This window comes from Pituophis catenifer, unplaced genomic scaffold (assembly GCF_029215685.1).
Source record: "Pituophis catenifer annectens isolate HBS135680 unplaced genomic scaffold, rPitCat1.0.hap2 SCAF_1, whole genome shotgun sequence".
Taxonomy (NCBI): Eukaryota; Metazoa; Chordata; class Lepidosauria; order Squamata; family Colubridae; genus Pituophis; species Pituophis catenifer.
In genome coordinates, this window is record NW_027256881.1 from 115,262,267 (window position 1) to 115,279,867 (window position 17,601).

Genomic DNA, 17,601 nt, shown 5'->3' on the forward strand with positions numbered 1-17,601 from the left:
ATTTGTTACTTTTTATGTAGTGTTCACTGCTGTTAAATTCTTTACAGATATATAAGTTACATTGTAATAAAAAGAAAGTGTGATATGGAGAGTAATTTACTTATTCTAAATGAATAAAATACTGCTACTGTAAAATATTGCTAAGAATACTTTTTGTCTGTCAGTGGAAGTACAATATTAATTTAAATGTAACTCCCTGTACACTTAAAATTTGAGGTTTTAAGAGATCATTTTCACCATATTTTGAGAGTGTATGTAAGGAAGAAGTAATTGTTCTCTCTGGTTCTGTGAGTAGATTTGTCTTTACAGACATTTAGCTTCAATTCTTGGCTTAGAATTTATTGGATAGCTAGCAACTTTTTTTAGAAGTTAAAAGGTAAATATAGATTCAGTATAATCCTGCACATGTTCATATTATTTAGAGCCAAATTCTTGTAAAATGGGATTTAATACCATGCATGTACCATGATTTTATTTTTCTTGAAAAGTTTAACCTTGAAAATGATTAACAGTCTACAACTATTCTTGCTTATTATAACAGCAATTGATAAATGAAATCCTTTATCATTTATAATTTGGACCTCTTGATTATGCTTCCTGAGGAAGAACAAAGTTTTCAGAGTGCATCTCAGATGTTGTATATTAGCTGCCAAATTTTGGGAACTAAGATGGAGAACAGGTAGTTGAGCTGGCCAGAAAGGAAAACTAAATCCTTTACTCTGGAGTTTGTGTGATAGGAAGAACATACTGAACCAGATTCATACAAGAATGTTTCATTGTCTTCCCCTTATTGTGAACAAAATATGAACAAATGGCATATCCATAGCATTTCTTCAGATCAGCTAGCTATTTACAAATTCAAAAACCTGCTTTGCAAGGAAATCCAATAGCATCTGACAACTTGGATATATGTAGGGGAAATCTGGTCCTAGTAGAACAGTCAGATACTCTAATTGGGTGAAATGCTAAATAGATGGGACCTGGGCAAGAAAAAAAAAATTAGGAACGGAAAGCTAAATTGAGGATAGCTGAAAATACAACTAAGGACAAAACTGTGTAGTTCACTGAATTTCTATCACATGAGACATTGTTTCAACATAAAAATAATCCCAGTTGGATTATATGTGGATCCATAATCTGCAGTTTATACCTCCACTTCCTCTGGAGGATGTGGCTAGATTGTTTAAAGGGCCCTTTTCTGATTTTATTATTAAACTTCCCTGAAGCTTAGTAGAAGATTAAAAAAAATCTAAAAACTAAAAAAAGTATTATTGTCATAGTAGAAGATTTAAAAAATCCTTTCATATGCTTGGAAGTGCCCTCAATATGTCAGAAACCGTCTTGGGAAAATGATGTGAGCCTTCTCTGGCATAATATTTTGCTTTACTATGGAATGTCCAATAGCTAAAATTTAAGGGATAATTAATTCAGTTACTCACAAATCATATTAACTATGAGAGATTGGGGGAAGTTGGGAAAGGAATTGGTCAAAAATAGAGAGTGGGTCAGTTGGCAGCTTATTTCATAAACTATGTAGCCCAGGTAGAAAGAAGTCTGGAATAAACATTGCAAAGAGGGTCTAACATAATTAACTCACTTGAATGCAAGTGTGAAATTCCTTTTTCAGTTTCTAAAATTCTATTTTACCCTATATTGCCACAGTAGTTCCTGCTATTTTGGTAGTGACAACTGTAGACACTAACTGACATTTATTTGACAGTATGAAACCAGCTACTATGGTTTGTAAATTTGTATATTCAACCAATAGTGGTTTATTTAAGTAGTGTTTTTTTTCTTTTGGAGATGTGTGTTAAAATTTCAGATGTACTCTATACATTGAAATATTTGATTTAAGATGGATGGACACCCTCTAATTTTACTTTTTTGTGAGTGGTAGGAGCTCAACCCATTTTTCCTCAATGTTTAACAGAACAGTCATTAGCTGGACTTTGGAAAAATATTATTCAGCAGGTTAATGAGAGAAGTGGGGTGTAATGAAGCTCCATAATCACTATTCCTGAGGCCTAGAAGTTACAATTGTGCTTCATCTAAGAGAGTTGAGCAGGGCTGACTGAAAAGAACAGCAAGTGTTTCTCCCTTCTCCCATGTACAACAGAAGTTCTGTTAGTACAGTCATAGCATGCTATGGTCATGGATAATTGCATTATTTTAAAAGCCCCCCCCCATTAAAAAAAACACTTTGGAACAGCTGTGTCCAGCCTTTTTGGCATGCCTGAGCCGCATTGAGTGAAGAGGAATTAAATGAGTATAAAATACATAATAGAGTTAATGTACATAAATAACAAATGTATATGTGTCTGGGTTTGTGTGTGAGTGTATATACACCAGGAATGGAGACTAGAGCCAGGGAAACTTTAGCTTCTTTGCTAGCCAATGGGGATAGATGTGACAGTGTGAAAAAAGTATGTAGAGTTAACTCATAGATTTCTGCTGGCCTGACACTGACTTTTTTCTTCTGGCCTCTCTTGCTACATGGTTATGTTTGGGAAGAAAGAATTAGTATAGAAAACAAAAATATTTGTCTAATGAAAACTTATAGTATATTCTAAGAAGAGTATGGCTCAATAGAAAATGCCAGTGGTTAACAGATGATTCTTAAATTACATATTTTGAATATTGAAAATAGTTTTCCGTATCTTGACCTGAAGAAACGCATAGATGTGTTTCTTATTACAATACAGGTAGTGCAGCTTGATTTACAACCGCAGTTGAGCCCAAAATTTCTATTGCTAAGTTAGACAGTTGCTAAGTGAATTTTACCCATTTTATGGCCTTTCTTGCCACAGTCATTAAGTGAATCATTGCTGTTGTTAAATTAGTAATGAGGTGGTTAACTGAACATGGCTTCCATATTATCTGCTTGTCAAAAGATCACAAAAGATAATCACATGACCCAGGGAGCCTGCAACTGTCATATAAATATGAGTCAATTGCCAATTGTCATCTGAAATTTGATCATGTGACCATGGAGATGCTGCAATGGTTTAAGTGTAAAAATGGTCATAAATAACTTTTTTCAATGCTGTTGTAACTTTGGTTACTAAATGAACTGTTGTAAATCAAGCAGTTCCTGTACTGGAATTCAGCCTTATTAAACTGATAATAATTTATTAATAATCAGATAGTATAGATTAAATGAATTATCTTATTCCGGTACTATATAGCAAAGTCCCAATTTTACTCCCCCCCCCATCCATTTCTCTTCAAAGTTAATTCTAATATGGTGAGTATGGCTTTTCTACCAGCTTATCACTTTTTTTGTGTGTGTGTATACATATATAGCACCAATATTTATCTGAAATAAAATTAATATTTATTGAATTTATGGATATAAATCCCATTTAGAAAATTAACTGACTCCTCATGACAATTATTTTTGTCTATACAGAAACAAATTTATATGTGCTTGCTCTATAATAAGTCTCATTGAGTTTAATAATTCCAGCTGCTTTTATGTTGGGAGTGTATTAGGTTAACACAGATTTTCTTTTAATCACTCTTTTGAAGTTTAAAAAGAGGTTGCAGAAATGCCTAAGTGATTTATTTAAATTCGTCTAATTTATGGTATTCCTGTTCTAAAGAAAATATTTACTCCAAATGACATGGTAGAAGAGAGAAAAGATAAGGAAAAGGGAGAAAACAAGTAAATTGCTATATTTTAAAAGTTTTGAAAGCGGTTTGTTTTGTAGTTTACATTATAAGAAGAAAATTGGATGCTTCATGTTCTTGAAAAATGTAATGGTGTTACAGATGGTTAGAATCCTGCAGTATTATTGACATCTAAACTAGCAAAAGAAATAATTGAAAGCTTGTTTTGGGTTTAAAGCCATAATGGCAAAGATTGGATTTTCATGTATGGCAGAGCAAAAACTACCTTTCAGTAAAGAGTCAGTGGAGTGTGCATCTGTATGTGTGCTTTTTAACCCTCCTCATCGTGGCAGCATTTTGGAAGATTTGTAGTATTTCCTTCTATACTTTTAAATACCACATCAATAAGGGCTATTCCTATCTCTTCCCACTTGGCAGTCTGACTTAAAAAAGCGAACAAGTGAATTTTTTTTAAAACTCTGATTGATATGTGTTAAAGAGACCTGAGATGAGTTGAGAATACCTGTATCTGTTGTTACTTTTCCATCGAGATTTAGTACAAAAACTACCATTGCTTCAGATGGTTCTGCCCTCAGAGAGGCGGCTCACCATCTTTGCCATCCTACAGTTGTTGCTGTTTTGAGTCTGGTAATCAGAGTGCTCTTTTTTTCTTTCTTCAAGCACTGGACAAAGGCTGGATAAATGGATGTTGTGGTTATAACTACTTAGATGTACAGATGTGCACCAACGATTCTTTAAAGTCTATGGTTGACTATTATTTTTTCACTCTATAACTGATTTTAGTTAGCAGCATCAACCAGGAAGCTGTGTCCTATATCAGAGGTCTTTCAGTGTTGGAATAATGCCAGGAAATTCAGTAGAGAGATACAAAACTTGGCTCTGGTTGGAAAGTCAGTCAGTATTTTGGCTTGTGGGAAGTGGAGCCTTTTCAGAGTAATGCATTCCATGCAAAGTTATCAGTGTGCTAGTAGTGTTTGTTGGGCCCAAGTATTTCTATCCAGCATTTTTTTCATCAGTGCATCAGCTACTGCTGTCTACATCATGCTCCTACTTACAGTCCTATCAGGTTTCTTGTCTTTACTTTTGTCTTTGGAATAAGTGAATTTGCTACTTTGTTGGGATCACTCCTGGTTTTGCTTAAGGTTTCTGAAATGAGTTGCAATTTTAAGCATCATGGTGGATTCCAATGTTTTTGAACGTTGGTGTTAGACCAAATTTCTCTTATAAAGGTCAGTTGGCATATTCAGTATTGGTTGCACAAGTGTCTTTCAGACATGGAAAAGGAGGACCCAGTTTGTGGGGGCAATAAGCTGACTTTGTATAAAAATATACAAAAGATGAAGGCTATTGCTTAATGCACTGTAAGCCGCCCTGAGTCTCCGGAGAAGGGCGGCATATAAATCAAATAAAAAAAAAAAAGGCAATATTTTAAAGTAAAGAGGTAGATTGCTTTAAACTTTGAGTCAGTAGGAAAAAATACTGCAAGGAGGGGAATTCAGGAAAAACAAAACAATGTGGAACAGAAAGTATATGCAGTTTTAAAGATACAAATGCATCTTCAAACATCTTCCATACTCTTGTGCTTTGAGGCTTGGTTGCATTTGGGAACAGAAGCTTATGAACAAACTTAAAAGATTGGGTTCTTCCTCCCCTTGTGAATAGTTAGTACGATTGCCCTTGCATTCAGAGATTTTACCAAAATGTTTGACAACATGTATGGGAATTTTTGTGATGTCATACTGTTAAAATTCTTATATGAAAATCTTCCTGTTATATCATTTTGGTTATGTACTATATAAACATTTTCTATATTTATGTATAACTTAATAGAAAGTACTATTTTCCTAAACTTGCTTTTTTGTGGAAAAAATGTAGAAAATACCAAAGAAAATAATTCCCTTTCCCTGTGTTTTCATAGCAGACAAATCTTGATTTCCATTTTGTTTGTAGTTGAATCTGTTGGTTTTCCAGTTTTTTGTGCTTTTTACTCCAAGAGTTGGAATAATTCTTTCTCCATGCTGTATTTTTGGCACTATGAAATTCTGTTCATCTCTAGTTTATGTTTTGGACATCTGTCCCTAAATTTTTAAAACGTAAAAAAAAGTTGTAATAAATTCTTACTTGATTTTATTGGATTGAGATAAACAAAGTTAGCCTCTGTGTACAGCAATTTAAATTTTCAGCTGCCAGACCCGCTGGGTCTTTTTACCATCTCTTCTTCATCTGATGGTGCTAATCCCAATTGTCATGGGTCATGATAAAGATTTATTGTATTTTTTTTTTAAATGTACAAATTATTTACATTTAATTCATTGTACAGCATTCTCAAAAGAAGCTATTTTACATGCTGAATGTCTTGTGATTTATATGCACATGAGTTTGTGGCAGTTTGCACAGACTTCAATAGAAACATAGCCAACATGTTGCAAAAACATAGCCAACATATTTTAAAGAAGTTGCTATCTTGAATGAGCTTTACTTAAGCTTATTTTCCTCTTAGTATTCATTTGGTTTGATCAAATCGAGTCATTTGGGCATACAATTCAATGATAAATGTAAGGAAACTTGGATTACAAAAGAAATAAAATAATAATAATCTGTTAAGTATTCCCTTTTGCTTCAGTTCTGCAGTGTGAGAGAGTTTAACACAGCCAAACCCTTGGGAGGAAAAAGCCCTTAAAGAAAAGGCATAACACTTCTGGAGTAGAGAGTTTCTGATTATAATGTAAACTGACTTCACTAGATATCTGATGCACTTGGATAATTACATTTCCATGTGACAATTAAAATAATAATGGACATTTTTTTATCTGGAGAGAAGTGTTGCATTTTCTTGGATTCAAAATACATTAACCTTAGAACTAAAATGTTGGGAGAAGAGACATGCAGATGTGCACACATTTTTAAATATTTGTTTTTTTTTTACATAATTGTTCACTCAGGAAAGCCATTTGTTAAAAGAATATCACACCAGATATTGCTCTATGTATATAACTGGTATGATGCCAAAGGGAATGAGAGAAAAAAATACTTTCTACAGAACCCAAATTCAGAGCTAAATTTTCTGAATACATCTAAAATCTTTTCTTGATTTCTGAAGCTTGCATTTAGAGGAACTTTTTGCACTTGGGGTTTTGTACTGAGAACTAGTTGTAAAATAAAAAGGTGGCATTGGATTTAAACCACTCATGAAAGCATTAACACCCACAAGAAAGAAAGTCATTCCAGTATTAATGATACAAATTCCACCCTTTTTGTCATTACATTGCAGCATAACATGTACATAAGGGGGTGGTACATGTTTTGTGACATCACAGTGCACATTTCTTTTTTACTTTGACTCCTTGACTTGCTGTAATGCCTTGAATGAATGGATAATATCTACCTTTACAGTTCACAAAATTCTAGACTGTGAATGGATGTAAATGGATGTAAATTCTAAAGTAGTTACACTTTCACTTATGTAGGAAATTGTACAACTCAAATAGATCCATTGAAACGAATTCCTTTCTGCCATTTTCATTGCTGCAGAGTCTTTTATATATATTTTTACTACCCCAAGTTAGTAATCCCCTTAGTGTAATCATCTACCTCCCTTTCTTAACTGAAATTAAGGAAGATATATCTCTACACAAGAGATAGATATGCCAACAAATATTGTCTAATTCTATCTAAAAAGTATAATATGTTAATAGCTAATTTTCTGTTTGAATAATTTTCGAACTTAAATAAAAGTGAGTCTAAATTCTGGTTCCTTTGTAATTAGTTAAGTTTTTGTTCATATGGCACGTTTATAATATATAAATCTTTTACAAGTGTTATGCACCGAGAACCAGGCAGGATTCATAGACCTTGTTCAGCCATAAAGACTTCCTTAAAAAATCTGCCTTATTGGAAATTTAATATGGTTAATCTGTAGAGAAGAAGTAGTTTAGCCAGCAAATGTAACTTCTGCTAAAAATCCCCCACAATTTTATCAATACTTTACTTCTTCAGAGAAAAGGTTTTTTTAAAAAAACAAATCAGTGTTGTTTTCCCATTCTAGATTACAGAGGGCAAAAATCTAATCTCAAATGGGCTCCTGTGTCAAAGGAAGTAATCTTCAATTTAGTTCAAGTAGAATTCTGCTTATTCAAATTGGGTCTGATTGAAATAATAAGAGAAATTTCACTTATTACAGTAACTATTAGAATATGTTACGGTACTATATCATGTGAAATGTCTTATATGAGTTTATTCACCTTTATAGCTTACACTTAAATATTTTTTGTGAACATTGTCAAAAGGATTTAAACTGAATCTTGAAAATGGAGTTTTATTTTCAAGAAAACAATTTCTGAAATATTAGAGAAAAGCAAGCATCCTTTTATTATGTAGGAACGTCATTAATATACTATAATTACTTGGAATGTGTAGTAGAAACCAGGAATTTCGTAGTTAAAATTCATAAACTTCCATGAATTTATTAGATTATTAGTAACTCACTCTGCCTTAACTCCAATTGTTGTTATGTAATAAAGAAATGGGACTGCTAATGTATGTGCATCATTTTATAAAGATTATGAACATTCTTTTAATGATACAAATATTGTCAGTTAATGTTATCCTATATTTGTTATTACTTTTGTAATGATTAAAATGAAAATGATGTTATGATTTATGAACTGTTAAAAAAATGGTTTTTAGCAAATTATTTAATGTGTATACTGACTTTATTATTTTTACAAATAACTCAAGGCAGTGAACATATTCAGCACACCACCTTCCTCCTATTTTCCCAACAACAACCCTGTGAGGTGGGTTGATTAAATTACTGAGGGAGAGTGATTTAAATTTAGTAGTTTATAGTTTGTTTAAAGATAGATGTTTTGAATTGTTCTTTCTGCAGGGTATAAAAACAATGTCTTAACTACCAAATGCACATACTGATTTTCAAAATACTTTTTTCTCTTTAAAAAGCGGGAGTAAAACATTGTACAAATAATTTTTTGTTTATTACAGGTAAAATACTATAGACACTTGGCACCTGATCATCTCCTGCAAATATGCCATCGACTTGGACCTCTTCTAGAGCAAGAAATTCCTCAAAGTGTCCCAGGAGTTCAAACACTATTAGGAGCTGGAAGACAGTCTTTGCTCCGCACAAATAAAAGTATGAGTATGCAAAAGGAAAAATGGCTTGATCATCTTTTTTACTGTATGTTTTTATGCTTATATTTGTTTTTTTACATTTAAATAGGTTGCAAACATGTTGTGTGGAAGGGATCTGCTCTTGCTGCATTGCATTGTGGGAGACCTCCAGAGTCACCAATAAATTATGGCAGTCCTCCCAGTATAGGTAAGAATATTATTACATAATTGTAGAATATTGGTAATGTAATACCGTATCTGTGATGATAGTTTTTGGCATGTACCTTCTTCTATGTAGGTTTCTTAAAAAATTGTGCATGTTAAATCTGATTTTAGGTTTTAAGAAACAGTTTTAACCAACCAGAACTGACTGGATATTTCTGTATGTATTTGGAAGCCTATCTGAAAATAACTTAATAGCATAGAATAACTCTCATCCCCCCCACCCCCACATGAGTTGAAATCCTGAATGTGGCCTCTCTAAATATTTGAAAGTGTCTCTTTACATGTCAGAAACCATATTTTATACACATCAACAAGAGGGTAGATCAGTTGCACATAGATATCTAGGAACAACATAGTTAGGGAATTTGTTCTAAAGACTACCGTTTAGCTCCATTCCCTGTTGAATTTTGATATGTTAGACCTAGAGTTGCTTCCTTAACCATACTATGATACATTTTAATATTTTTTGGTTTATTTTAAATGTTACTTTTTGGGCCCAACTATGTAAATTTTTTGAGTTCTGGTTGAACTGTTACAAAATTGTTGTTTTTTAAACTTTACAATACTTGTTTCAAAACAATTTCCCAATTTGTAAGAAAGATTAAATCTTAGTCACTCTAAGACTAAAGCTTATTTATGTATCTAAAAAATTAACACTAGATCAAACCTAAGAGATCATTGTTTGAATATTATTTTTGAAAGCAGTAGTCAAGTGCTGATCAGAATTTTGACCTCTCTCCTCCAAACAACATTTTGGTATCAGCAGCCACTTTTATAACATCATCATCATCATCATCATCATCATCATCATCATCATCATCATTATTATTATTATTATTTGGTCATACTATTGCTAAAGGATTGTGAAGGATTGTTGAAATGAAGTGTATACCAATTTTCCCCCTCTTGTTTTAGAAGGATCAGGCCTTGATTCTGAAGTTCCCCAAACTTTATAAGAATTGGGTTATATTTCACTACTACTCATTCAGCAATAATTTGAAGTTATGATGTTGTTGAACAAGGGGCACCTATAATTGTTCTTGTAGTCGCAGCCATTGCAGCATTATCACATGTCTTCTGATTGCGTATTTGGACTATTGGTATCTTGCTCACAATTACAATATTGCAGCATCCTATAATCACATGATTGCCATTTACGCCCTTCACTGTCAGCTTCCAACAAGCAAAGTCAATGAAAAAGTCGGCAATAGATTGCAAATGGCAATCATGTGACTTTGGGATGCTGAGATTGCACATGATTCATCTAACAGTAACTACTGGGACTGCTGGAACTGTCGGAGGTTGGTACGATGTCACTCTTTACAACTGTGTAGCTTAACTTAGTTCCTGGTCCGAATTACTATTGGTAAATAAGGATTATCTGTACCTGGAACCTTTCAGTTAGGTCTCTGAGATTGGTTAGCAAAATTGAGGAGTTTTAGATTTCAGGGCTCACTAGATCTGAGTATATTCCATCCTTAGTTCTGGGTGAAGTTGCACTATTCCAAACAGAACCAGTGCACAACATGGAGGTCCTCCTGGATTCATAGCTCCTCTTTGAGTAGTAGGTGGCAACCATGGCCAGGAGGACTTTTTTCTGGACCAGAAGGCATTGTCATGATTACTTATGCCTTGATCACCTCCCAAGTAGATTCCTGAAAAGTGTTGCACATGGGGCTGACCTTGAAGAACATGCAAAAGCTGCAGTGGCATGGGCGGTTGTGGGTAAACCTCAGTGTGCTTGGGCTCTCCATCTGCTCTATGAGATACATTGGCTTTCATTGTGCTTCTAGATGCAAATCAAGGGGCTAATCAGCTGATTGTTTCTACTGATTGGTGAATGAGCAACTATGTAAACTGAATTTAAAATATCCTAATGATATAAGAGCATGCTTTCATGTAGCTTTACAGATCTGGCATTCATGGTCCCAAGATTTTTCTGTTCCATAAAAGATTAGGAAAGATATGACAAGGCAATAATTTCCTTCCACATTTTAACTGGGGAGGTAAAAAGAGCATCATGCCTTTAGAATGCTTTCTTACACGTAGAGAAACCTTCCTTGATACATTAGATTAGATCGTTCACTCCTGGTTTAAAAAACAACCAGAATTCATGTTTATGTCAGAATTGCAAGAATTACTTAATACAGAGATGATTTCCATTGATTGATATTCCTGCCTTGGCTGAACTGAAGTTAAACTATGTTTAACTAATCATAATTCATTAAGCTCAGAGATTCAGAACTTCATTTTGTAAAAAATTATAAGTAGAATATTTTGATTTTTTTTATCCTTGCACATGGCAGAAAAAGTTGGGGAAAAGCATTGTATCTTAATAGTTTGTGCCTTTTGAATTACACTTTAAATTATATCTGAATAGTCTCTTGAGTAAGAAAACAGTTTTGTTGCTATTGTTGCTGCTGCATTTATTTGTGGTTTTAATAACATTGAATAGGCATATTAATCACATTAGAATTTGCTGTACAATTTGAGTTATAGAGAATTAATTAAAATTTGTCTGCTCTTAAAAATTAAAATTACTAGCTGAGATATTTGACATAAATTTCTTAATAACGTATAAATGTGCCACTGGAGCTATTCTATTTTAATCAATTTTGAGGCTGAACAAAAATGTTTTAAGATTTTTTTAGAAAAATGTTTAAGTTTTTTTTTAGAAATTAACAGAATAACGTTGGAGGAACCTTGAAGGTCTTCTGGTTCAAACCCCTGCTCATGCAGGAAACCCTAACATTTCAGACAAATGGTTGTCCAATCCCTTCTTAAAAAACTCCAGTATTGGAGTATCCACAGCATCTGGAGGCAAGTCATTAATTGTTCTTAATTGTCAGGACATTTCTCCTTATTATTTATTTATTTATTATTCAAATTTCTATACCGCCCTTCTCCTTTCGGACTCAGGGCGGTGAACAGCCAAAATAAAAACATCTATACATAACATTACAAATAGAGTTAAAATAATTTATAAATTTGGTCCGTAATTTAAAACTTGTCAATTTAAAATCAATATCAAAATTTTAAAACTAACCCTAAAATCAAGACAGACCGGCTAACTGAAAAAAGTAAGTTTTTAGGGCCCGACGAAAAGTCCGGAGGTCGGAGATCACTCGTATCTCTGGGGGTAGGTTGTTCCATAGGGTAGGTGCCACCACAGAGAAGGCTCTCCTCCTGGGGGTCGCCAGCCGGCATTGTCTGGCCGACGGCACCCTGAGGAGGCCCTCTCTGTGGGAGCGAACCGGCCGGTGGGAGGCTATTGGTGGCAGAAGGCGGTCCCGTAAGTACCCCGGCCCTAAGCCATGGAGCGCTTTAAAGGTGATCACCAACACCTTGAAGCGCACCTGGAAGTCCACTGGAAGCCAATGCAGCTCGCGCAGGAGAGGAGTCACATGGGAGCGCCCCGTCGCTCCCATAATCCCTCGCGCGGCCGCATTCTGCACCAGTTGGAGCCTCCGGGTGTACCCCAAGGGGAGCCCCATGTAGAGAGCATTACAATAGTCCAGACGAAAGGTGACGAGTGCTTGAGTGACCATGCGTAGGGAGTCCCGGTCCAGAAAGGGGTGCAACTGGCGTATCAGGCGAACCTGACAAAAAGCCCCCCTGGCCACGGCCGTCATATGCCCTTCTAAAGACAGCCGTGCATCCAGGAGGACACCCAAGTTGCGGGCCCTCTCCGTGGGGGCCAATGATTCGCCCCCAATAACCAGCGATGGCGTCAGCTGGCTATACCAAGACGCCGGCAGCCACAACCACTCGGTCTTGGAAGGGTTGAGTCAAAGCCTGTTTCTCCCCATCCAGACCCGCACAGCCTCCAGGCACTGGGACATCACTTCCAGGGCATCATTGGGATGGTCTGGGGTGGAAATGTACAGCTGAGTATCATCAGCATACTGATGGAACTCCACCCCAAAACCACGGATGATCTCACCCAGCGGCTTCACATAAATGTTGAACAGGAGGGGCGAGAGGACCGACCCTTGTGGCACCCCACAAACAAGGCGCCTCGGGGTCGACCGCTGCCCCCCTGTCAACACGGATTGCGACCGGTCGGAGAGATAGGAGGAGAACCACCGCAAAACGGTGCCCCCCCACTCCCAGTCCCTCCAGCCAGCGCAACATGATACCATGGTCGATGGTATCAAAAGCCGCTGAGAGGTCTAATAGGACCAGGATAGAGGAATAACCCCTATCCCGGGCCCTCCAGAGATTATCCACCAACGCGACCAATGCTGTTTCCGTGCTGTACCCAGGTCTGAAGCCGGACTGGAGCGGATCCAAATAGACAGCTTCATCCAGGTACTGGGGAAGCTGTCGCGCCACCACACTCTCAACAACCTTCGCAATAAAGCAAAGGTTGGAGACTGGACGATAGTTAGCCAAAACAGCCGGATCCAGGGATGGCTTCTTGAGGAGAGGCCCCACCACCGCCTCTTTCAAGGCGGCTGGCAGGACACCCTCACTCAAAGAAGCGTTGATAATCCTCTGGAGCCAGCCTCGTGTAACCTCCCGGGAAGCCAGCACCAACCAGGAGGGACACGGGTCCAATAAACATGTGGTCGCGTTCAGCCGTCCCAAGATCCTGTCCACGTCCTCGGGAGCCACGGGATCGAACTCCTCCCAGATAACACTCTCAAGGCCTGCCTCAATCATCTTGTCTGAACTAACCCAGTCGGTGGCCAAGTCTTCCCGAATCGGAGTTATTTTATCATCCAGATACTGTACAAAATCCTCAGTTCGGCCCTGCAAGGGGTCCTCCCGCGCTCCCAGATGGAGAAGGGAGCGGGTCACCCTAAACAGGGCGGCTGGGCGGTTATCTGATGACGTGATAAGAGCGGCAAAATAGCTAGATTTCGCCGCTTTTATCGCCACTAGGTAGGTCTTAATATGAGACCTTACCAGTGTCAAGTCAGATTCGGAACGACTGGCCCTCCAACCACTCTCTAGGCGTCTTTTCCGGCGCTTCATCTCCCTCAGCTCCTCGGAGAACCAAGGAGCTAAGTGAGTTCGGTGCCGGGTCAGAGGTCGCAAAGGCACGACCCGGTTCAAAGCCCCGGCAGCCGCCCTATCCCAGGCGGCCACCAGGTCATCAGCTGAGTCATGAGCTAGAGTCTCAGGAAATGGCCCAAGCTACATCTGGAACCTATCAGGATCCATCAGGCGCCTTGGGCGGAACCACCTGGTCAGCTCCGCCTCCCTGCGACAGGGTACGGCGATCAGAAAGTCAAGTCGAAGGAGCGAGTGGTCAGACCATGACAAGGGTTCAATATCTACATCCCCTATATCAAGGCCACTCAACCACTGACCAGAGATAAAAACTAAATCCAGAGTGTGTCCCCCCATATGAGTAGGGCCGTGAATTACTTGGGTCAGGTCCATGGCCGTCATGGAAGCCATGAACTCCCGAGCTACCTCAGATGTTTCACCGATGGATGGCAGGTTGAAATCCCCCATGACCACAAGTCTGGGGGTATCAGCCGCCACCTCGGCTATAACATTGAGGAGTTCGGGCAGGGTCATTGCCACGTGGCAGGGAGCCAGGTACGTGATCAACAGACCCATCTGCACCCCACGACCCCACTTCACAAAAAGGGACTCACATCTGGCTATCTGAGGTACAGTGGTCTCCCTTGGATCAAGACCTTCTCTTAGAATGACCGCCACCCCCCCCGCCCCTGCCCTGAGGTCTCGGCTGATGAAATGCACGGAAGCCTGATGGGCACATCTCCACGAGGGGAACTCCCCCCTCATGGCCCAACCAGGTCTCCGTGATACCTGCCAGGTCCGCTCCCCCCTCCTGAATAAGATCACAAATGAGGGGGGCTTTATTTACTACGGACCTGGCATTACACAACATCAGCCGGAGACTCGGGCCCTGAGACTCTAAGCAGCCTGGGGAACGGGAAGAGCTAAGGGGACCGGGGCACGCAATCGCTCGGAGATAGCGAGCACGTGCCCCCACCACGATACGGCCCCCTGCTCCCGCCATACCTGCCCCTCCCACTCAGCGTATTAATAGAGAAGCCCTCACTAGAGGGCATTCTAACAGTCCCCTTTCCCCCAGAGTCTGCACCCCCTATGGCACCATTAATAGCAGCCGGACTAGTCTCCAACCCCCGTGGGTTTTCCCCCAAACCCACATAACCTCCCCACCCCTCAGAACCCCTTAAAAGTCTATTTAAAAATGTCTTTAAAAAACCCCTCAATCCCCTTTTTGCGACATGCCACCTCTCGGGGTCCCAAGATCCGTCATTAAGGTGGGCCCTCGATAACATAGAGGGCCAGGCCTGCGAGAGGGGGGAATCTCGCAGCGCAAGAAGCTTTGCCCTAGAATACATTTAAAAAACTAGAGTGATAATACAAGTTTGGCCTAGACATGGCCTAGGGGTCTATAATGATAGTTTCGAATGTCCAGGAAGCAAGACTAAGTTAATCGGAAGGGTCACCATTACCCTTTCATGGTAATGGGTAGGAGTCCACACATTCTGTCCAGCTGGGGGAACTATCCAATCACCCTCTCACGGTGGTTGGCCATCCCAATCAAGGCAAGATGGAAAGTCAGAAAAGCCCAAAGCCACCCTCTCACGGTGGTTTGGCCCTACTGGCCCTGGAAAGATGAATCCCATCCGCGGTGAACGTAGTCTGGAACTGGCTCCATCCATCCTCCGGTAACTGCCTTGTCCTTAGTTCTAAGTTGATTCTCTTTTTTCTCTTTAGTTTCCATCCATTGTTTTTTGTCCTGCCTTCAAGTGCTTTGGAGAATAGATTGGCCCCCTGTTCTTTGTGGCAGCCCCTTAGATATTAAAACACTGCTATCGTGTCACTCCTAGTCCTTCTTTTCATTAAACTAGACATACCCAATTTCTGCAACCGTTCTTTGTATGTATGCCCAGTCCCCTAATCATCTTTGTTGTTCTCTGTATTCTTTCTATAGTCTCAACATCTTTTTTGTATCATGATGACCAAAACTGGATGTAATATTCCAAGTGTGGTCTTACCAGGCTTTATAAAGTGGTGCTAACACTTCATGTGATCTTGATTCTATCCCTCTGTTAATGCAGCCTTGGACTGCATTTGGCTTTTTTGTAACATGTAGCAACCATTTATATTGTATGTCAGTATGTATACAGAATATATTACGATTATGAAATCAAATACGTTAATTGTAGAATATTTGATAATGCAACATATAAACCATTGATCTATGACACTATTGTTTGGAAAAGTGGAAATGTAAAAGATCATTTTGCAAATGGGACATGTCAAAGGCACGCTGCTTATTTCTACTGAAAAAACAAAATAATAAATTGTTGCAACCATTTTAAAGAATAGCTTCCATGAAATTATCAGAACAGTTTGTCTTCAAATAGTTACTTTTTGCTTAAAAGTAGGAAATGCTTGATTTTTCTGGTTTTGGTAGTTTTTATTTGGTAAATAAAAAAGCTCTGAATTTGCTCTTTGTCCTGATAAGGTATCAACTAAGTATGATTATGATGCTTTGCTAATAACAATAGAATCCAGAATAAATTGAGTTACATTAAAGCTTATATAATTAATAAAATATTTTGATTTGCTAGTAATTATGCACTATTGTTGATATAAATATCATTGGTCATGTAGAAAAAATCATAATAATATATCACTATGAAGTAACCTGGGATTCATGATTTAAAATATATGAACTAGCAGATGGCAGTATTTGAAAAAAAATATCTAACTTTCCATAAGTAATTAAAGAAAGCCGAAGGAAATAGCTTCATTTGTTTTATCCCAGGATTATGTTAAGTATGTTCAAAGAAACAGAATTATAGAAGCCAGCAGAAAAAATAGATTATGATCTTAATACAGAGCTTAAATATAACATAAAACAATCCTTTTCGGGGCTTTAACCAGGAATGCTTAAGGTAAGACTGAATAACCCACATGTGCTTGTTTATTAAACAAGGAGTTTTGGCTTGACATGACATGCAAGTATATAAATAAAAATAATTTTTATCTCCATTGAGGAAAGTCAATCAGTTATAGTAATTAGAATGGCATCATAAGTAGTAGGAGAAAAAATGGTAATAATCACTAAATATTTAGTAATTTGACAAGTCAAGGTGCCATACAGGTAGCCCTTAAGTTACAATTCTAATTGGGACCACTAAATGATGCACATGACTGAATTACTAAGCAACTGCAATCCCAGCACTCCCTCTTTTCCTTGTCAACCAAATCCCACCAGTCACTAAGTGAGGACCCTCCATTATATAAGCCATTCCAGGCTTAGTTGCCCTGAACCTTGGTGAAGTAGGGACTGCATCCTTTGCCTTCTCTTCCATTCCTCCCCCCACCCCAAGCTTTCTATCTCCCACTATTTCTGCCCTTTCGGCTGCCTTGCTGGTAAGTACTGATAGACTGCCAAGTGTCTGAATTTTGATAATGTGACCACATAACTTTAAATAATTGCAGAACGAATGGTCTTTAAGGAAGAACTACCTGTGTACTTGTCTGACAAGATTTTAATCAGACAATCTGTATTGAAATAATTGCATACATAGTGATCCATGGCAAATTAAGCTGTGGTTTTACTTGCAAACATCAAGTCTAAAAGAGCATAGG

General features: G+C 38.1%; 1 protein-coding gene across 1 annotated transcript in view; it reads left to right on the plus strand.

The window, feature by feature from the left end:
- Window positions 1-17,601, plus strand: part of PHIP (pleckstrin homology domain interacting protein) — a 101,512-nt gene that overhangs the window by 5,280 nt on the left and 78,631 nt on the right. The window contains exons 5-6 of the mRNA XM_070932892.1: window positions 8,632-8,782; window positions 8,870-8,968. Of these exons, the coding sequence (XP_070788993.1) occupies window positions 8,632-8,782; window positions 8,870-8,968 (250 nt within the window). The remainder of the gene's footprint in view (window positions 1-8,631; window positions 8,783-8,869; window positions 8,969-17,601) is intronic.